Source organism: Etheostoma cragini, chromosome 10, assembly GCF_013103735.1.
Source record: "Etheostoma cragini isolate CJK2018 chromosome 10, CSU_Ecrag_1.0, whole genome shotgun sequence".
NCBI lineage: Eukaryota > Metazoa > Chordata > Actinopteri > Perciformes > Percidae > Etheostoma > Etheostoma cragini.
In genome coordinates this window covers 15,575,488-15,599,119 of record NC_048416.1, presented here as the reverse complement: position 1 = coordinate 15,599,119, position 23,632 = coordinate 15,575,488, and the positions used below count along the sequence as shown (strand labels likewise).

Below are 23,632 nucleotides of genomic sequence, written 5' to 3'. Positions count from 1 at the left end.
GGACTTTAAAACTCCTGAACTGTTCATAATCAAACGACCTCACAGCGTGGATCACCCCCGTGTCTCCGTTAACAGACAAGTAGGAAGACACCGGGCCACCGTTCACCTCACCGGGTAACAGAGAATAAATCACTGTCCCGTTTTGTCTCCAGTCGGGGTCTCGAGCAGTAACGGAACATAAAGTGGAGCCAGGTTTGTTGTTTTCAGTCACATATGCGCTGTACGACTGTTCCTCAAACACAGGTGGGTTGTCGTTGATGTCTGCTACAGATAACTGAACAGTTTTAGAGGAGGACAGAGGTGGAGAGCCCTCGTCAGTGGCAGTGATTGTAATGTTGTAATCAGACACTAGTTCACGGTCCAGTTGTCCTGTGGTCACCAGAGAATAATAGTTTTTAATAGAAGGGACCAACTTAAAAGGGACATTTTGCTGAATGGAGCAGCGGACCTGTCTGTTATTTTCAGAGTCTCTGTCCTGCACGTTAATGATGCCCACCTCTGTACCAGGTGACACGTTCTCAGGTATGGGGTTAGTCAGGGATTTCAGATATATAACTGGGGCGTTATCGTTCATATCAGTAACATCTATTATTACTTTGGCATACGAGGTTAGTCCTAAACCATCTTTAGCTTTCAATCTCATTTCAAAAGAGCTTCTTTCTTCAAAGTCAATCACTCCAGTTACTCTAATTTCTCCAGTTTTAGGATCAATAGAAAATATATTTGCATCGTTATCAGATATGTGCCCAAACTGATATGTCACATCTCCATTCACTCCTTCATCTGCGTCAGTAGCACTAACATTAATCACGTTTGTATCTGGAGGAGAGTTCTCAGGCAGACTGGCTTTATAAACGGCCTGGCTAAACACTGGGGCGTTATCATTAGCATCCAGTACAGTGACGTGTATGACCACAGTACCTGATCTCTGAGGGGAGCCTCCATCTAAAGCCGTGAGAAGCAATTTAATCTCACTTTGCTTCTCTCGATCCAGTTTGTTTTCTAATACGAGTTCAACCTTGTTGCTGTCAACAGCGAGAATAAAGTTGTCGTTCTTTTGTAGGCTGTACCTTTGAACACCATTTTGACCTATATCTGCGTCATGGGCCTCCTCGATAGAGAAGCGGTTACCCTTTTCAGCTGACTCGCTGATTTCCATTTCAAGTAGATTTTCATTGAATTTCGGCGAGTTATCGTTTACATCTTGAATATGAAGACTTAGTCGATGAAGTTCCAGAGGATTTTCTAACACTAGATCTACTTTCACAACACAAGAGGGTTTCTTGTCACAAAGGCTTTCTCTGTCCATTCTCTGCGATGTGACCAAATCTCCAGTACTCAGATTAATATCACAATACCGTTTACGAGTCCCCTCAAAATCAACACGGGCCTTTCGGGAAGATAAAGTCCTCTGATCAAGACCGAGATCTTTGGCTAGATTTCCAATAACAGAGTCGCGTTTCATCTCCTCTGGAATAGAATAACTCAGGTCTCCATTAACGAGGTGCAGCGTTACAATAAAGGAAGCAAAGCAGAAGATCAGACGAAGCAATGGAAATCCTTTGTCTCCCATCCTTGGAAAAAGCACGTCCATGAATTGTGCAAATTACTGTAGGCCTACGCACAAATAATGTTATTCCAAAACAATTAGTGATCCAATATTTTACAACAGCGAAGGTGATGGAAAACAGTCGGGGATAAAGCGATTGTACTGAGAAATTACAACTGATAATGCAGTACCAGTGGGTGGAGATGTCTGCGCTCCTTGTGTACAAGTCTTCAGCGACACCATGAGTCTCTTTTTACTTCTTGCACCTGCTTTCAATATTCTCGACAAATATACAACAATATATGTTAACCCACTGACACGAACTGTGTTCCCCATAAGGTAAACTCCACAATGTAATGTTTACTGTTCAAATATATTTTTTAAAGCAGCTGATTAGATACCACTTTTTAAAATATATACTTTTATTATTTTATTGGTCAACTTGTATTTAAGTCCGACAAATCATAAATACAAAATTAAACTTAAAACGTAAAAAATCGATTGGCACGAGTATAACATGATATAAATGCTCTTTCAGCACCATGGATAAACACCAGCAACTCCTTAATATAGACTATATCAATGTACAATAATGCTAGTACACAGCGTGTAAGTGGCAATATTGTGTAAATAACTTTATTACCTTTGTGACTTCCCACCTAATCCACAGTACTGACATTGATATGTTTTTCATCATTGTTTTGAACATGTTTCTTTACTTTAGGCTACTAATTTCATACATGGCCAGGGACTACTGTTGAAAACTAGCCTCCTGGCAAAATATGGCATATTTACAGCCATGTCCCTGAGAAAATAAATAAATGAATACATAAAAAAACTCACAAACGTGTTAAAATATTGCCTGCTACACATTTTCATTAATTGTTCTAACTCATCAGGAAGACATTTTAAATTAAATGCTGCACATATAGGCTATGCTAATTAGTAGTAGTAGTAGTAGTAGTAGTAGTAGTAGAAGCAGAATAATATGGGTACAAGAGATAAATAAGTTTCCAGTTGCGCCAGTCTTTTCAGTACCATGGACAGACACAACATGTGGCATGGTAGGGTTTGTCCTACAAGACTACAATCCTTTTTTTCCATGTTGTCTCCAGTCAGGGTCCCAAGCAGTTATAGAATGCTAGGTGACAAAAGATACGTTACAATTAATAATTCATATCCTCAACACATCTTTGGAAATATGTGTGGCCAAAAATGTAAAAGCCACATGGACAATTAAGGCAGTCAGACCGTCAACAACCACACAAAATTGACTAAAACAGAAAGATCAAAACTGTTTCACTATCATGAAATGTGGCACATATTGACAGATAATTCATCTGATATTTCCACTTAGTTCTCCACAACAACATTGCAACGTAGCAAAATAGAAGTCAAGATTCGCCTTGGGCCTATTATGTAATACTACTGTAATAATCCCTTCTTTCTAACTCCACGCCCCCCAAGATTTTTTTTTCTTTTCATTATTTAACTCTTATTCTTCAGCCCCAAACAATGATGACTCAACTGACATCACTTGAGGCAGTTTATCAAAAGGTTTCATATATTTTGTTTTAAATACAGAGTAGTACTATTAAATACTTCCAAACAGACTTTGTTATGTCCAATCTGTGGAGTTCCCCTTTAAGAGGAAATGAGAAGTTCAGCAATTTCTCCAAAGCTACAGCAATGATCATGTTACCTGTTCGCAACAACCTCAACTCCAGCCTCATCAAAATTACCCTTGAAGTTATGTTCACATCATACTAAAAGTATAACAACATTATTCTTTAAAAAATGAATGGATATTAGCACAGTTAAGTCAGTGCTTAGGTCATTAAATATGAAAATAATTAAAATGTGTCAACATAGTTGCATAAGAAAGTTGAACTGAATTTACTCACCAGTAAGGTAGTTCCGGAAGATTAGAAGAGTGTTCTTCAGGTGTGTCATTATCCACAAGCAAGGGTTTTCTCTCAGGCAGTACTGAAACTTGAGGAGAAAATACACCATCAGATTTTAGTATACTACTGTACTTGCTACTGAAGGCATGTGCAGCTTGTATGCTGTATTGCTATTGTATTTAAAAACCAAATTATAAAATAAATAAAGATTTTGATTTTACATACAAATTTATAGCATTCAATTCACCAGACAATTTCTGTGGATACCGTTAAAAGCATCCAGTTATTATGTGTGGAAAAGGGTTATGCTGCCAGGATTAAATGTTCACCATGTTTAGCATAGGTTAACGTGCCTTTCTTTCTCTAATACATCACAGTTTCTGACAAAAGTTCTATCATCCCTTCCAACAAGAACAAGAGCTAGACCAACAATGGATTAGTGCATCTGCCCCAAAAAGAGTGTTCAGTGCTCCAGTTTCTTGTAAATTTCCGTTTGTTTTGTCAATTACACCCTTCACTTTGTTTACAGGTTTATTTTCTGACACATTGGAGATCAGTTAATGATAACGAAACTTGTTTCACTTCTGTAAAGCGCAATGTTTCCACACATGTTGGAGCTTGTGGCCAATACACAATACCACGTGACCGACAACGACAGAAGCCTCATACGCACTTTATTAACGCACAACCATTTAATTTGACTGTTTGCAGCTAAACTGTGATGTGCACATTAGTGGGATACGAAGATGTGATAACCCAAACTACACCAATAATGTACATATTGGAAAGGGCTTTTTGGACAATGCATTAAAATAATTATTTTACCGTAACTTATTGCACAATACAACATTTAATGCAGCCCTTCCTTAAAAACTAGCCTATTACAGATTTGACATTAACAACACGCAGATTTGTTGAACCTTTACTGCACACAAATGAGACTAAAAACATTCAAATAAGTCAGGTGTTTTTAGCTAGTCCTTTGGCCACAGTCTTTAATGGATTCTATATGTTTTGCAAGCCAGCAGTTTTTATTATGCGTTCTGCGTTGAAAGCATAGACCGTTATGGTTGAAAGCCAATAAACTTAAGAGTATTTTTGCAGCACAAAAGAAACAAAGCATAAATATCTAGCTAGCATACATCCGGAATTGAAGCCCAACAGCTTCGCAACTTTGTGTGGAAGCTAACAGGACTTGAATTAACATACAACGAAATTTAAAGATGTTTAGCTAGCTAAGAAACTAGTTACCAGGTGACCTTATCCAACCAGTTACCGTTTGTAAAGACAGACAAAACAATGCAGCTAACTAACACGTTGAATCTTGCTACAAAGTTAGCTAGTACTGATGAGCTAACTTTGGCGTTTAACGCCAACTTTAAAGTTATTAAGGTGATGGTTAACTTCCGTCACTAGTCACGTCTCTTGACGTCATTTTGGTTACCTTGGTAAAGAAATGAATTCACCGAATAGTAGGCCACTGAATTTGAGTTTGTTACTGCTGAAGCTCTGAACAACTAATACGGTCTTTCCAATCGTTTTGGCTATGTTGCTGATGTTTCACTGTTTACATTCAAGCGAGAATTGGAAGGACATTAAGAAAAAGAGACGAGCAGGGCCAAACAGAGTTTTCGCGCCTTATTCATTTAATAAAGGGACTCTTTCGTGTGACGGACCGGAACTTGACCATACTTACTTCCGCTGAACATACGTTTGAAAAAATAGAAAATAAAGTGGCACGTTTATGCTTTGGATTTACATTACATGTATAGTTATATTTGGGATTAACACTGACCTTTACAATAACGTTATATTTACTGTAATTATTCTGTTAATTTTTAGATCAACAATTAGTAGTAAATCTAATGTTATTTAAGTTATGTAATAAGCACATTGACCATTGTTAAATTACTTTTTGGGTAATAAGAAATTCCACTCATATGCAACGGGGTAAGCCAGCGTCCGCAAAGCGTAACGTTAGCATTCCATTGATAGCCATTCATTTGAACTTAACATAACTTTAGATCTAAAGCGTTTAAAAACTCTATTGTCGAATGTTTATTTCTAAAGAAACACAACAATGTATAAAAAGCTCCAGACGTCAATGGGAGATGGGAGAAATGAATGGGAAATTTACTTCCAGAATCCAAGGTCTCTTGGAGGAGGGGCGGGACTGTTTAGCTCTATAGACTTCACTTTGAAGTATTATGGTGTCGATTTGTCGATTTCTTTAACTGCTCAATTGGGATGGACTGAGACATCTCTAGGCCTACATGATTACACATGACATACAACCTGTTTGTGGGGTTTTGCTAAGGTTTGACTGAACTGTTATAGCATTCCTTAGCGTAGGCCTAAATCAGAATTTACATGCACCAATTTAAATTGCTTGACGGTAAGGAGTTCCTATTCAATAGGAATGGGACATCTGCTTATCTCACAATACAATAGATACGCATTATGGGGTTCACAATTTAATTCAAACATGATACAATGTAATAAATAAAACCTCAATGACAACAAAGTCTAATTGTGCAGAACTGTGTTTATTTCTGACAAACATCTTTGTAATGTAAACAACAACAACATAACTTCTTTTTCACACAGTTTTACTGATCAGATTAAATCTCTGTGTTAGATTGTTATAAGTAGGTATTTAGCAAAAAAGGATATTGATGGATGGTTTATGTCAGAGCAGTGGTGAACACATGTGAAAACTGTCACAGTTGAAGACTTAAAACTGTAATGGTAAACCTATGGTAGTGGTAAAGACACTGTAAATATTTGTTTTGGGATGACACGGAAGTTACATGTTAAGGCTGTCATATAGCTGTACTCATTCATTGTCACTGATAAAATACATATTACACGTATCCTTACATGTATGCTTGCTTTGGCATTGGATTGAATTGCCATATCATGCTGACATTAAATCCCAAAAGAATCAGAAAGACACAAAAAATCTACAGGGTTGTGTAACGAGTGGCCTATGCATGCCTCAGTCCTAAAAACCTGTGAAAGAGAACGGGTTGGTATTTAGCACTTTAGGTCTTTCTTTGAGCCTGTAGTAGTGACCTACATTGTCAGCAGAATTGTAATCTCTGAAGTTAACTCATTTTGGTCACTATTTCCACTTAAAAAAGCTAAAATGTTATAGAGCGCTCTTGCCCTCAGCTATTGTGGGATTATAGTCTGGGGGCCCTATTAAATGTGGATAGAATATTGTAAGAAAACACTATTTTAATAATTAAATATTTAAAATCTGATGTGTTGCCGTCCCCTTAGACTCCTCACTGTTCTCTTAGTTTAGTAATTCAAATTCTACGAAAAAGTAATATTAATTAGAATAATATACATACATTTTAGCTTCACAAAAATCAGCACCATAGTTGAAGTTTCTCCTGTATACAAAATAGGGTTGTAAATACGATCATAAAAAGATGTGTCTTCTAAATATTGTATACAATGTATAATAAGTAATGTTCTTGTTTAAATGAAATACACATCTACTTAATATATTGTATAGTGTCCAATAAGTAATTTATTTGTTTTAGTATTACTAATTTATCAAGTGTGATGTGAATAACTGCTATGACAATGGTTGAATCATGGCTACAACTTATTGCAGGAAATCTATGTTGTAGAGTCAATACACCTGTACGGTTGCAGTAAGACTAACCAACTGATCAGCACCACTGTATCAACATGATCCTGACCACATTTAAATGAATAATTTCTCTATTACCTTTATTGCCTGCATTTGTAGTCTTCATGCTTAAGGCATCAATCCCTCACCTTTTCAGACTCTTTAAAACTTCATCTTCATCAATCTGGAGCAGGACAAAAGAAAACAGACAGCTATGCCATGTTACCAGGCAACCAAGGTACCAGGTGATATCTAAAATGATCGGCATGCTTTTGCCAGGTGGTTAATCAGCAGACAAGCCAAGAGAGATCATATTTCCTGAACATTGATTGTTGCAGGAAAGATGCTCACAGCGGTCACTGTGGATGCTGTTGTATTCCTTTATTACCTATCTTGTTACAGTTTGGTTTTTCTATGAGTTGAATCTAGCATTTAATGGACTTGGTTTTTTCAAGGCCTAATAAAGTATTCTCCAACTACGACTAACCTTGTGAGGCGTCAAGATGTGATAGCAGGGGCCTCTGGCAACAAACATGCACGTCCCATGTAACGGCTCAACCACATTCATCCCTGAGCTTTGCTTCCTTACAAGTCAAAGTTGGCATAAAGTGCCGCTATCATAGCTCCATCTTCCTTTGAAACAAACATTCAGGGTAATTGTGGTTGTGTACCTAGTGCTACAAAACGTGTTTAGGCCAGAAGCAACCAGGGAACACATTATACAACGCCCCACATTTATATTCATAAAGCTTTCATAAATGCAAAACACCTGGTACTATTACTACTATTTTATTACAATACTTTGTACAATAACAAACAGATTTTGCAGATATCAATTAAATTCCATAATTTCATGGAAACTGTAATTATTAGTACTCAAACAAGAACCAGGCTGGAACCAGAACCCACCTTCGGACATGTCCATCGTCTAACTGTGTGCAAACATCTACTAAACTTCTATGTCGGAAGTGGTGATGCCTAAACTGGGAAAGTAATTCTTCAAACAGGGTTCTGTAGAGTGTGTTAAACAACAGTATACACAGCAGTGACTTAAAACATTTCTGTTTGTATAAAGGCCACCGTGATACTTGACATGGTTCACTAAGAACTAAGAAGAAGGTGTGTAATTATGAGCCGTTGTTAAATTTCCCATTCTTATCAACTCAAGTAACTGAAATGTTTGCTTCAAAAACAGGATTTTAAACTGACCTCTGCAAAATGACCTATGTCTGTGTTTAAGTGTTGTTTCTTTAGCGCAGGAAGCTGCAACTACACTCAACGGAAACCTGACATTGCAGTGACTGAAACAAAATGCTCTAGCAGAGGGATGGAAAGGCTGTTAGGGGCTTGTCGGCTGCTGGAAAGAGCTAGGTTGTTATCAAGTGCAGGTTTCTGGTTTGCACACACACACACACGCACACACACACACACACACACAAACACACACAGACATCTATGACAGTGCAGGCAGCCCTACCAAATAAATAAGGGAAACCTTAAAAAATGTGATGAAATACATTGATTTTGTTATGACCTATAACCCAAGGTAATATATAACCTAATGTTTGTTATTATTGGAAAAATGATAAATGCTTTATAAATTCGATAGATTCCTTATAGAAATCATTGGTCCACACACATCACAGTGTTTACTAAATAAGTCAAGAAAATACATTACATTAAAAAAAAGTGTAAAATGACAAACCTCTGTGACCTTCTTGTCCTTCGTGTACACTGCATGGGTGTTGTGGCCTTTAGGTAAATATAGAGATTACCCCAGGGAGGTTGGCATTCTGTAAGAAATATTGTTAGCTGTAGCAGAGTTTTTTAAACAACACTCTCAAGAAGACCCCAACAGTTAATACAGTGCTAAAACATTTAGAAGAATCTAACAATATTTTCAATCCTGAAATTTTTTTTTTTTTGACTTTAATATAGCCTATAATGTTTTTTATAACTGTTCCTAATCAAACTTTCTTCTAAAATGAAATTTCTGTCAATTCCTTTAGACGTAGTCAAGGTAACACAAAAAAATCTAAGTCAGCAACAATTTCCTTTCTGAGTCAGAACAGCACCCTTGCCTTCAAACTCCATTACCCAGAAGATTCACTGCTAAATACCAACTACTGACACAGAGAGGCACATCAAGACACAAAAAGGACAAACTGTACAATACTGTACAGTCTTGAAACAGTCTTGAATTTCTTTTTGTTTTCCTTTTAACAAAAACAGAAAATAAGTTAGCCTATTGCATCTAGCCTATGTAAATTATTGAACTCATGAAATCCATTTTGTTTTGTGAGCGTCACATCTGCTACTGTAGGCTAGTTTATCAGGCGCCTGTTTTTTTAACTAAATAGCCAACTTGCTGCACTTCACAATGATCTATATTTACCTTCATTCATCCCTTTTGCAAGTTGCGCTGCTGAACATAGGCTACATGAACCATGGACACAGTACAACAGGACCATTCACCATGTAGGCCGTGATAACTGCCTTCTGAACGGCAATAAAACAGGTGGATTTAAATTTAGACAGGCCGTTTTTACAGTAAGAGCAAGTAGGCCTACTCCAAGCCAATCTTGAACTGTCCAATTCGAAATGAGGTACACTAAATGGTTCTACATTGTTGCTCTCTAAACAGTAGAAAGTCTGTAAAGTATGAAAAGACTTCAATACACAGGTCTGTGTGTATTTCTAATACACTAGGACTATTGATGTGATTGCCTAAATTATTTTGTAAAAATTTTGTTTTCATCCTATTAAAATTCTGATTACAAGATTTTTTGTATTTTTTTATTTTCATTTTTAGGCTACATAGTTGTTGGGTTATCATATGAATGAACACAGTGCATTTACTAAAATTGTTTGAAATTAATCAAGGCAAACAACAATATTAAAAAAAGATGAAACTCATCTTTGAGGCAAATTCAATTTTCAATGCAAGGTAATCTCTTATATATAGCATATCTTGAAATTAATCAATATAGTTCAGTCACAAGAAATAATGATAGTCAATATTATATTTTCACAATTAAAAAACATAAAACTAATAATAAAAAAACCACATGTGGTTTAATGTGCTGTGGTTATTTAACCAGGAGATGGCGCCTTTGCTTAGCGCTCCTGCAGATAGAAAAAGTGCAGCGGATGTAAATGATTGGAAAAGGCTATGTGCTGCCGTCATGTGATTTCAGTCATGTTTTGTGAACTAGCATACTACTCATATATTTATATTTTGTCTACCATTGGACTAATAAATATTACTTGCATTTATCAAGACACATTTAATCAACTCCCACTTGCACTTACACACACGGTGTCTTTGCAGTGTAGTGCTGTCATTGCCACAGCCGAAAATGATTTGGCACATTAATCTTTACATCCTGGCTACTTCTAAGTCACGTAATTTGCTTTCCCTAGCAAGATTCTGGTTTTGCTGAGTCACTGAAGCTGGCAACATCAGCAGCCAACACACCCAAAATTACAAACACATGCACACCACATATTGGTGCACACTAATTCGGCATGTGTTTAATCTGTTTTATCACCTGTTTAAAGAGCATTAAAGACCAACATTTTACTATTTTCCCTTCCTCTCCTGAAAACTTCAATTCACATTGCATACAATAAGGTGTGACTTGTGCAATGCACAACATAGTGCAGTCTGTGTTGAGTTTATACTGGCTTGGATTTGTCTGTGTGGACTTCACACAGCATCTTATAAAGAGAGTGAGTACACTGGCCAACTGCTCTTTTCACTCATACATAATGCCATAATACATATCCATATTCATGTTCCAGAGATTCATTGCTTTGCACACCAAACACTGCAGGCTACTTTCCTGCACTGAGCCAGTTTGCGTGTTTGTTAATTTGTTTGTATAACTCAAATGAGCCAAAATTCAGAGAGACCAGAGCACAATTTGTGAATGCTCATGGGAATATGTAACTGAAGGCAATTTAAATGTGTGGGTGTTAGAGGATTTTGTGGAAGTGTTGTTCTTCCATGGAGCTGTTGTTCTTAACAGTGAGTATAAGCAAGGAGTCAGAGACACTGTTTGTGGAATTGCATCATCGCAAGCAAACAACCTCCCTGTTTCAGCCCTGCTCTTTTTGCTAAGTATATAAGGCTGTTGCCAGAGAGACAATTCCCAAAATATCTGTCACCATAGAGACAGTTTTTGTCAGTCACTTGGAGAGAATAAAACAAAGACGTGACATTTTCACAAGCAATCATTTTAAAACATGAACTCTTGAACCCCTGTCTTGAACCCCTTCTCTCTAGATGAAAGTCAAAACTGGAGACATCAGTAACTTTATATTTTTCAAAAGCAGCATCAAAGACGCAATATACACACACACACACACACACACACACACACATCTATTTAACAATCAGCCACTTTTAAGTCTGAATGTTTGTTTATTCCAGACAAACAATATGGGAAATGTGCAGTAGTTCCTAGAGCTTTAAACTACACTTTAGGAAATTATTGAGCTGGCTGTCTAGATGACTGGATAAAAGTATTGATTATCAATGCTGCATTTTATCTAGGCCAGCATGCCTGATGTCATTTTTTTCTACAAACTCACCCACTGGGACACAGTAAATACTTTTAGTCACTTTATTAAATTATATTGTGCCTGAAAGCTTCTTTTCACAAGGGACAGTTTGCACAATCTGTGACCATGGCTTTCAACAAGGAGAAATGAGACATCAATGCTGGCTGGTCTTTCTGCCAGTGTCTCTCCTCTAAGTGCTTGTCAGTGCAGAAAAAGAATTGGGATGTGAGCATATATGATAGAGGAGAGCGGCCAATAATTTGTCAGTCCTGCCTTCACTGATGGGAATAGACATACTTTTTCTTCCTCTAAGGGTTTCATTATATCCCAATCTTCTGGAGTGTTACTTTGACCCCTTTCTAACTCTCCTGCGATAGGAGCCTCCTCTGTAAAGCAAGTGCAAGTGTAATACGGATTTCTAATTAAGGCTTTCATTACATAAGGCCATCGTTTTTTTTTTTTAATATTCCTATTCCTTACACAGTGTTTAAACAAAATGTAGATAAAAAAAACCTTAGTTTTTTAATAAAAACCTAAACAAATTACAAACAAAAATATCTAAATTAAATCTTATTCTGTATAGCTGCATCGTAATAAAGTGAAATGATAGAGAAAGAAAAAGGCTGACACACACACACAAAAACACAAACAGCCAAGGAAATGAATTCACATTTATTTTTAAGAAAGAAAACTTTATTAGTGATTTATAAACAAAACACACTACGACTGTATCCATTTAGGTAAAATAAACCAAATCAGAAAATAAATGAAATAATTGAAATCCACTACTATACTATCACAGTTGATGAGCAAGTGTACAAAAAAGGATTTTACAACAGATCTGGGCTAGTCCATTTAGGACAGCACATTTCCACCATAGTTCACCACCATACATTGGGAAAGAATGACAGCATGAACGCTCACTAAACACAAGCATACACTACATATACCTTTTTATACACATTTTTTCAGTAATTTTTTAAGAGTGAAAGGGAAGTAAGTGATAGCTCATCATAGGATCATACATATTTCAGTTACAATATTACAGTGTTAGTAAGATCATCATGTCAAAGCTGGACACAGAGTGTTTTTTTTTTTTTCTTGCTTTGCTTATTTTCAAAAGGAAAAATCATAGTTGGTAAAAGAAAATATAATAAATTTGCGTTGAAAGGTATCACACTATGGCATTTACAAATATCTAAAGAGGTTTAGTGGAGGCCATACAACATCTGTGGAGCGTGAAGATTGTAGTACATAGATGTTTGGCAGAGACAGAAGTACATACAAATATCTCCTGTGTGAGTTGTGAAGAAAAATGATAATACAAAAGAATAAAATCATAGCCATCTATCTATTTATATATATATATTTCTCTATATAGTATGTGTTTCCTTAGAGCAGTACATGCAGCAGCCACTTAATGGAGTGACGTCATACTGAGCCGCAAAACTTTGGGGACGTGGCAACAAGTTACAGGCAGGAAAGGGGGGAACCAACAAAAGCGGGTCTTGAGGCATGAGTTTGCCCCTTTTTTAAAACCTCCTGAGAGAGGATTGGTGGGATATACTGTAGTTGTGGGATGGAAATCCCTAGATGCCCGTATTTTTTAGCAGGTCTAATTACTAATGCAGAGACAATCCATGAAAAGTCTACGCTACATTTACAGCGTAGATGAAAGCTAATATGTGACTCAACAATCTTAAACAATCAATTTGGAGAACACCTCTCTTATCTTGAACATGGAGGTGGAGGGCCAGCCCACGGCACCTTTTCTCCTCACTTTATCCCAGTCCTCCACTCCTTAAATCCGCTTCATCCCACCTGGTCCCCTCTCATCAGTGGCTACACACAGAAAATTCCCTGTGTACTGTAAGTATTTGCAAGTTAAAAGCACTGAACCATTGTGCAATTAGAGAGACATCTGACAAGAGCTCAGGGCGTAGAACCCTACCTGGGCTTCCCCAGGCCTCATCCACATTACTCCATGCTGTTCTCAGCACACCACAATGTTCAGAGTAGGCCATTCCCAGGACTGATCCTGAGCGGGGGGTTAGGGGCAGGGTCTGAGGATAAATGGGTATCAGCATGATACGCAAAAAGCAGTCAAAGCTACAAAGAACAGAAGAAATGCAGGCATATGTAATTGTGAATCTCTTTAGAGAATAAATGAAGAACAGAACAAGTTCACAAACTTCATCATCACATGAAGAGGCAGTCAATGGGATGGTTTACCGTGGGGAAAAAGACAGTTGGGGGGAGGAGAGGATGGCTTGTAGCAGCTTGGGGCAAGTACAAGCAGGAAAGCAGTTGTAAACTCAAGGTAAGGACTGGTTGTTACCAAACATTCAAAGCAGAAAGCATCAGGCTTTAGCTGCAGCAGGGGGAGACGAGAAGGTGTTATCAAAATCTCAAGACTGTCCTAATATTCTCGAAGGTTTCATCAGTCCACTGACTGAAAACGGAGTCACAAGCCAGCTCAGCTGGACTCTCCCCTCGGTGATCCTCAGCAGAACGTGAGATATCCTCCCATCTCTCCATCTTTCCGGTGCTCTGCATTCCTCAGTTGGGGTTTTGGCGGAGATGAAGCTTTCTGTGTCTTTCAAATGCAGTGAGCAAATACAGAGTGGTTGCAAAGGATACTGCTTCCATCCTGAGAGAGTTGATGTGGACATGCGCACCGTATGGTTGACTTTGCAGGGCAAAAAGCTTGCAGTGTCTAGTTTTAAGCACATTTCTTTGATGTCAGTTGATTCTCTCTCTTTTTTTATTTCTCTGCCTCTCTCTATGCCTCAGGTGCTTTCCATGACTACTCCGTCATAGTAAGTATGTGTATTTGTGTTTGCATGTTTGAATGTGTGAGCATGCGTATGTGTGCATGTGGTTTCATTGAGATCTCAGGAAACACTGTTGTAATTATCAGAGGAATCTGCAGCAGTGTCATTTAAGCCTTAGTTTCAGTGACCCTCTCATGTGCTATTTACAAGTAGTATGTGTCCAGCTCCAGATGGAATACATCTCTCTCAATCTTCTTTGTCGTTCTTCTTTTTCTTGGCTGGCACAGAGCTTTTTGTTGTTCTTGTACAAAGTATGTCTCCTCTCAGGGAGATTGGTTTACACATCAGTTGGGCTGGGGGGTGGGGTAAGACAGAGGTGCCAACGTGCCCAGTTGGTTAAAGGAGAAAAAAATTAAGATGAGGGCAAAGAGTGGTTACTCCCTATTGGACAAGATGACTGACTTGAGTAGATCAAAGGGTATAGGCACATAGGGGCATGGAGCAAAATAAATCAGGTTATTGTTTATCAAGGCAAGATCGATAATTTACCTTAGTAAGGGACTGAAGGTAAAATGAATCTTGGTAAGGCCAGGTTCTTAAAAATACTATTAGTGAAAATAGGTAATGTAGTTAAATTTGAAAATCTGTAGAAGTTTTCAGATTTTTTTTTTTGCCCAGTGGACTTTGGTTGGTACCTCTGTTTTAACAGCGCCCTTCTCATCTTTGCTATTTTCCCTTTCCGCTTCTCTACTCATCTCCATCATCCTTTCCCTTATCCTTTTTGTCTTTCTTCTCCTTCTTCTTCTTCTTCTTTTTCTTGGCCTCCTCTTTCTTTCCAAAGGTGATGAAATCGCTTTTGTCGTCCTCTCCTCCCTGGTTCTGTCTGATAGATATAATGGCAGGGGAGCCAGGGATGATGAAGGCTTCTGGGGGAACCTCACCGGGTTTTAGGTGCTGTGGGGGTGCACCAGGACCGCCGGGGCCATAGCGAAAGTGCCAGCTGTTGCTGTCTACACCAGCACCCATTGGGGGGGACACCTCTCCCCCTTCAGCATCTGAAAGAAACATAAATATATGTATAATGGGTAATTATTTTCTATCTATGTGCTTCAAACAAATGTGGTTATTAAAATGCTCAAATGTTCTGATTTTCACAGACTCAATTATTCAGACATTAGGGGGAATTATTAATTTACTTATTACGTCTTTTGCACCTTATCTGTGATGCATGCTCCACCTAAATGAATGTTATAAATGCTATGTATAAAACAGCAGCTTAGAAGCACAATTTGCCAGTCATCTAACATACATGGTGCGTTTGTCCTTCATGCATGCACATTTAAAAAAGGATAGAACAAATAACTGGAGAATATATCATAATAAAAGTCAATGGAACGCATTCTGCTGGCTCATTTGCCCAATATACAAGGTCAGTTTTATTTTGAAAATCATCCGACTCTGAAGAGCAGCTGATGCAAATGTGAACAGCATTATAAAGTAAAGTGGCAATTGTAACGTCTAAATCGTCTCCCCTAAATCTTCCCTGCACTACATGATGCATACATAAGTCAGGCGTACTGAGTTAAAACTTTGACTACACGAGAGATCATGGACATCCACTGCAGCCACTGTAAAAATCCAAATGGACGATTAGGAGTGGCATTCCTTGAGCAGAGGCCATGACATGCTATAAAAAAGTGGGAGTTGGTGGAACTGAATGGAGGTTTCCAAGAAGAAACTACTAAGTGGGCAGTGAATCAAAGGCTCGCTCCTGGCCAAAGCTAACATCTATGGCACTGTTTGATGAAACTTTAAACCCTTCATCATTATGTTTAGGCATAAGAAAGGTAATAAAGTATTTTAGTGAAATTTAACTGAACCGTTTTGCAAGAAAAGTGGACACAAAGCAAACACATCTGTATTCAGTAATTGGCAGGCGTAACTATTTTTCTGAGGGCATCATCAACCAACCTGACCAGGAATCAAGAAAACATCACGCCCTTACTTCATTGTGTGGGTGTGTGTCATTATATTTATGAATATAACTAAACTAAGCTCAGTCCACCAGCAAAAGACCCCGGCACTTTGGTTCTTTCCTCACAGCAATGACCTACTTGCCTCACATATTCCTTTTATTTATCTTACTTCTTTTCTGAGTTCTTTCCAAAGGGGAGATTAACTGAGCATGGCTCCATCCAACCAGAAGGAACTGTGTCTAGAAGAGGAAGCCTGATGCAGTACCCAGGGCAGAGAATACCATCTTCTAATCTTCTCTTCCTGCGCCCAGCCAGCCGCAAAATATACACTCTATGTTTGGTTTAAGCGTTCTTCATGCTGCATGTCTTACAACGAATTAACTGCCATCCTAAATATAGTTGGACATAATGAATGCAAAAATAGTTCTGACAAAACTATGAATTTACCGTCAGGTGTAAGCTGAATTTTATTCAGCTATGATGGCCTGGGTTATACAATGAATAGTGGTCAAAGTGACATTAGGGATATACTGTAGATAAATTCTCCTTCAAATGACGGAGACAGAACAAGCGTCTCATGTGCAGTTAATATGTTTGTTTGATTGTTACAATATTGCACTGCATTGTTTACAAATTATCAAAACTAATGCAGCCAAGTTACTAACATTTATAAACTTTAATTTGTGAGATGACAGAGTTTAGTTCACTTTTTCAGATAGTATGTATTCCAATTTTATTCCCTCTTCAATTGCTATCCCTGCTTTTAATTCATTTTCACTCTTCTTACTTGTTTTTCTTTCCATATTTTACCAGCTCGGTGAGATCTGCTCAGAGTGAAGGATTCATGGAGTAAATCCATGACAAACATGATGTCTCCTGCTTGGCATACAATCCTAATCAGTCAAAGAGGCACGCACTGCTGTAAAGCTTCTCCTTCTGCAACGAATTGGCCAAAGTCAAAGCAGACAATGGCTGAAAACCTAATTTGTTTGAATATGGAAGCTTTAACATTCACTGATTCTGTCTGAATTGGAGCTTAGATGATAAGTTCATTAACAAATAACAATGAAATTTGAATAGTTTTGGGTTTTTGACAAATCAAGCAATTTGAAGACTACCTTGACTTTTATTCTCATATTTTGTCTGTTTTTATATTTTAAACTGTTTTTTCCTGTTCTTTAATGTTTTATGTAAAGCAGTTTGAATTGCCTTGTTAATGAAATGTGCTATAAAAATAAAGCTGCCTTGCCTTGACGAAATTGTGGTGAGCACTATTCACTGTTTTCCCACATTTTAAAGAACAAGCTACTAACTTATAATTGGAGAAGTAATTGGGATGTTGTCCAATAATGAATATAGTCGCAGCCCTCGTCGGATATGTCATTATTTACTTCATGTTTAATTCCCTCAGATATTTTGAAGAAATCAATACCATACAAGAATTAATTGGGTCATGCATGAATTGTTTCACATCGCTATCCCCCTAAAACTCTTCATGCTTTTATCGACTGCAACAACACAGCTGCAAGAGATTGAGAGAGAAGACTGAATTTGACAAAGAGACTGAGAAGATTAAGACAGGACAGGCTAGATCCAGTCACTGCTCCTCCACATGTAGACACAGAGACAGCTATAGTCACATATATTTACAAAGTGACTCTTTCCCCCAGTTGATAAATCCTCATCTGACTCCCAAAGCAGAAACATGGCCCCGATGCTATTATCTCAAAGAAAAAGTAACAAAAAAATACTAGAAAAAAAAAGGTGCTGGCAATGCTTTGCTGTAAAGTGTCCACTCTCTTGCCTCAAAGAAATTACCTGTCTAACTCAATGTGAGAACTTCAGACACCAGTGCCCCCATGCAAATTTGCAGTCCCAAACAAAACAACACCCCTGAGAGTAATGAGTCAAGAGAAGACAGATGGAAAAGGGTAAAGCAAAGCAGGGCAGAGTAAGATTCTTGAAAGGGTCAATGTCTTAATGCTGTATTTAAAAAAAGACAAATCCAGGGACACACTGTAGTCTGGCTGTGTTAAACTCTGGTGGTGAAAAGGTCACAACATAATAGTCTTTGCTGCTTTGCAAGATTCCTTTTCTACTTTTTAAATGAACATTTCTAACAAGGGAGGAGAACCGCAATTTAAATAAGTGATATGGTATGTTTAACTTTGTTGTGTCTATCCTCTGCAATATAATATGTATTTATTGCAATGTATGTAAGACCTGTTACATATTTGTTTTAAAATGTCAAATTAATCGAATCAACAACCTAAGTAATTGTTGATGTTACAGACAAAATTGACAATTATAGGATTTGACCTGTGATGTGCATCCATTCCCCCTATATTTAACCCCTTTTTTTAGTCTCATTACAATGCAAGTCTTTCCTCAGTTTATTTGATCCCTGCCTCTTCTCTGCATCTCTTCCTTCCAAACGGTAACAGACTCACCTCTCCCAACACTGATCTCCACACAGCCGTTGCATCTATGTGATTTGTCGAAGACTGTTCCCGAGCAAAACTTTCTCTCTTCTCTATTATTGTGGACAACCTCCCTTCCTTCTCTCTTCCTTTCCACCATCTCTCTCTCTCGCTCATTTCCCCTGACCTTCCAACTAATCTTGCGTGAAAACTCAGCCAGATAATACCAGTCCCTCCCAGTTATTGACAAGTCTTAATCATTGCCAATCAGTGTTTATGGTAACATCAATGGGGTTGCATATTAAACAGCTTGTCCATCAATGATAACTACCAGGCACATTAGACACATGGATGGGTTATTTGTTTCATAGTGACGCCCCCAGCTGTTTTACTCTCTCCATGCATATGTAACTATTAGCATTTGAAATCCTTGCAATGGAAATGCTAGCGTGACACAGGCCACTGTAATCAATAATTTTGCATTACAGACTGTGATTTTCTCCATATCCTCCCATGAGTTTGATCTCTCTCCTTGTCTCGCCCTACCAATTCTCTGTGTGAATATCCCATCGCTCTCCTGTTGTCGCCCAAGGTTTTCACAGTCACTTAAATCACCCAAGCTCCATTTTGCCATGTCTACTTTATTCATCCCCTTGTCTCGCCCTACCATCGTCCAGTTGGGCAGAAGCGCAGTGCAGCGTTACATAACGAGCTGTGGAAGAAGAGGAGGAGGAGGAGGAGGAGGAGGAAGAAGAAGAAAAGGGGCCAGGAAGTGCAGGGATGCAGATATGAAACACGATGCTCACCACAAAAACGGAGGGGGGGAGGAGGGAGAGAGAGAAAGGATTAAAAGATCCTGAAGGTGCGATTCTTTGTTTTTTTCACTCTGCAGTGGTAGAGAAATCTGTGCATGTTATGATAGCAAACAGTCAGCTGGGACCACACCCTTCTTCAAGACAGCGCCTGTGTTTGTAAGTGTGCTGTGCAGCGAGCATTGTGATAAAAACTAAATGCGATGTTGCTGCCTATTCAAAACATAATTCTTATTTATGTGTCTGTGTTTTTACTGTTATGCTTGGGTAGTGATGGAAGAATACATTTTGTGCCTGCATAAATTCCCATATATTCCCTAACCTGCCAACAGTAAATTAATAAAGAAAGAAAGAAAACTTTTGTGGGCAATCATACACTAATGATGGCTGGTTGTGGGTTTTATAGAGCAATTATACCTCTGTATGCATATTAGAGTTTACAATTGTTTGTGTGTGTGTGTGTGTGTGTGTGTGTGTGTGTGTGTGTGTGTGTGTGTGTGTGCGTGTGTGCATGTGTTTGTGTTCATGCCAGGTTGAGCACCTTGCTGTCTGCTCCCAGCTGGCTCATGTGGCAGATGGTGGACACAAGCAATCCCAAGTGACAGGGCTTAACTAAATAAAAATAACACTGAATGTAGATGGGTTTGTGTGGGAGTTTAACTTTTTGCCTTTGTATCTGTCTGTATATGTTTGTGTAGGTGCTATAATAAAAAAAGAAATGGAGAAGTAGAAATTGATTTATTCTCCAGAGACAAAGAGTGGGAGAGAGGTGGCAAGATATATAAAGGCTCAAAGAAGGCAGGATGAGAAAAAAACAGGGTGACAGTAAAAGAAAGCAAATAACTGAAGTCGAGAAGAGGAAAGAGATGGGGCAGAGGGATGTTTCCAGCAGCTTCTAGACTGGCCTGGACTTGCCTTACTGATTGTGCCAATAATCTTTTCATATCAAGTAAACCTTAGCACTGCAAGTCTAAAATGAGATATACAGGCTTGAATTGAATAAACTGTTTATGTCTGTTTGGATCTATTCTTTGCCTACCTCTTTGTGTCTGTTCACATCCTCTACTCAGAAAAATCTATGTACTCGCACCTACCCTCACTGATGAGACCAACAAAGATACAGTAAATCTAAATGCACGAGATCATGGTCGTATAAACTACATAGCAGAGATATGGCCACGCCCTGAGATATTGAAAGAGAAAAGAAAACATTAATCATCATTAGAATCTCCTTTTTCTCTTGGCATTTTGTCTCCCCCCATGAGTCTATTTTTGCCTTGACAAGTGCCCTCTACAGTTGATTACGGTTAACTCTAATCAAATCTGTCTTGCTCTCTTCCGCTGTGTGTATGTTTGTGCACGCGTGATCTGGTCAATACAAAAAACAGTAAACCTTCATCTATCTCTGCAGTACACCACCCGCCCATGAATGCAGGTCCCTCTCCTTCGGTTACTCTCTCCACTCTTCACACCTCTTATACCAACTCTCACTTTCCAAACACATCCCTCTCTTATTTACACATCAACCGTTCGGTTTTAGCTATTGCTTATGTACGTGCATTTTGTCTTGCATCCCATTGTCTTGTCCTTTACCCGATGCCAGTCTGTTTTTTTCTATCCCCTTCTTCCCTCTCCTTCAGCACCTTTTGTCCACACCATATGTTTGCACCCCACTCTTCATAACAACCCCATCCCTTCCTCTCTCTCCTGCCAATATCAGTGGCCATGAATGGTTGCCGTGGAAACAACATCCTCCAGTGAAGCAGTAGGACATTAGTGGAGGCATGGTGACAGTGCTTGTGCTGATGAAGAATAATGCTGCAAGCTCTCACTCGCTCTCTCTCTCTCTCTCTGCCCACCCCCCTCTGTCTAGTCTAACCACTCTCCCCTAGCAACAGCAACCTCATACAGCTTCCTCTCTTTCCTCTGCAGACTTTGGTACAGTCAATCACACCGATTTACCCATCCTCACTCCCTCCCAAAGAGTTTATGTTCATCGCATCTCTACCTTCCTTTCCACTTTATCCTATTATGCTTATTCTATTGTTTCTTTTCAATCCCTCGCTTTGTCAACTACCCGTCTCCCTTCTCCCCCCTGTCTCTCTCTGCCCATCTCTCCAGGGTTGGAATAGTGCAGACTTTTATCTATGGGTCCTTGGTTTAGAAACATAGTTGTGAAATGGTGGGAGAGACAGAGGAGGAAGACATAGAGGGAGTGAGAAACAGATAGCGTGAGAGAGTTAGACAGCAAGCAGAACCCTGATTTCATTAATGTGGGTCTGTTAATCTGGGCGTGGGCTGCGCTCCATCTGTCACAGCAGGAGTAGTACACAGAGCAGGCAGCCAAAACACTCAGAAGGACAGCCAAGCACACAAGCACATACACATTAAAACACTAAACACGATGCGACAACACAGACACACAAATCTACACACTCTAATTCAGAGAGGCAAGAAACAGGGGCGTTGTCGGCTGTACCTACGTGTCTCACATTGAATCAAAAAGACTGAAAAGACTCACAAAAGACTGTAAAGTAAAACATCATCCTGTATGTACAGCACCCAGGCTGAAACAATTGCCTCAACAAACCAAACTCTGATATACTCCTGCTCTTCAACTAAGGACCACAGCCTGATTAGCAAACAAGATGATTTAGTTATAAATAGAACAGCCTGTGACTCATAGTGATGTGACAGGCCACATTGAATCAATATCTCAATTTTCATGATGAACAGAACCAACTTCAAAGTCAGAATCTGTCCCAATCTTGTCCTCCAGTCAGGGAGCTCTAGAAACAAATTTCATGTTATCTGACACTCTTAAACCAGAATTATCCTTAATCCAACCCTAAAATTTCACCTGAAGCTAACAGAACCCTCAGTTAATATTTCCATTTTTAACCTTTTTAACAATGAGATAAAGAAGGGACAGTCAGCCCTAAGGAAAAGTAAGGTAGCATGTGGACATGTTCTTGAACTGCCACAGCATAATTAGACCCCCATAAATCCTCACCAGCTGAAGACGTCACTACTGCGTGTTCTGTTGTCTTTCTCTCTCGCTCTCTCTCTCTCTTGTTTTGAAATGCCTGCAGGCTGTAAGTCCTCAGCCAAGGCAACAAATCAATAGCAGAGCAGAGGAGGCTGTGTTTGTGTGTGTGTGTGTGTGTGTGTGTGTGGAGCTTGTTTGCCTGTCCAGCCCACCGCCTCTTGTCTATAAAAGACACCGGGCCAAGCCATCTCCACTTTTAATTACAAATCACCTCCTTATCTAAACTTAATTACAGCGTTGTCCTTGCTCCAGTCCTCTTATTGTACATACTCACGTCTAGTTATCTCACCTGCCTCCTCCTTCCTTTTTCTCTACCAGGCCACTCTTTTCTCTATTCAACTCTTAACCCTCTTTTGACCCCACTTCCCTGTCATCATGAGGAAAGTCAAAAAATAAAGAATGAGTTGACCACTGAATTCTCATCAATGCACGGAGGGTGTTGACGCAGTGTACGCAGTACTTCTTTGGCCATACATCTTGGTTGAGGGCAGGGCATATGGCATATGCAATGACAAAAAAACATGACATTGTCCAAGAAATGTCATTTAGCAGTTAGTATGTTGTCATTGAGAGTTATGTTTTGCTCCAGTGTTCCTGTTCTTTTGATTCATTTAGCAGTGTTTTGTAATGAGCTCCTTGCAGTGCTTTTTTGAGCTTCAGTGTAGTTTTTTCCACCCTGAGAAAGGCCAGATGGCCAAAAATAGAGATGTTCCGATTCCGATACCAGTATCGGAAATGCCTCCGACACTGCCGAAAATGCTGGCATCGGTATCGGCGAGTACTGCAGTCCAGGTACCGATCCGATACCACATAAACTATTAGAAATAGGAATCTATTAACTGGTTAGGTCCGTTAACGGTGACACAGTTCTTCTTCGCCGCTCTTAAAATAGTTGCGCTGCTGTTTTAGAGGGGCGAAGAAGAATTGATCACCTAA

The 23,632-nt window shown here is 38.9% G+C and overlaps 2 protein-coding genes across 4 annotated transcripts in view; both read right to left on the bottom strand.

Annotated features, from left to right (window-relative positions):
- Positions 1-1,743, bottom strand: part of LOC117951598 (protocadherin gamma-A11-like) — a 4,475-nt gene extending 2,732 nt beyond the window's left edge. The window contains exon 1 of the mRNA XM_034883372.1: positions 5-1,743. Within this exon, the coding sequence (XP_034739263.1) occupies positions 5-1,594 (1,590 nt within the window). The 5' untranslated portion in view covers positions 1,595-1,743. The remainder of the gene's footprint in view (positions 1-4) is intronic.
- Positions 1,744-12,336: 10,593 nt separating this feature from the next.
- LOC117951262 (protocadherin alpha-C2-like) overlaps positions 12,337-23,632 on the bottom strand; it is a 125,719-nt gene continuing 114,423 nt past the window's right edge. For all 3 annotated transcript variants that reach the window (XM_034882883.1, XM_034882882.1, XM_034882881.1), the window contains exon 4: positions 12,337-15,494. In XM_034882883.1, coding sequence (XP_034738774.1) covers positions 15,187-15,494 — 308 coding nt within the window. In that variant the 3' untranslated portion in view covers positions 12,337-15,186. The remainder of the gene's footprint in view (positions 15,495-23,632) is intronic.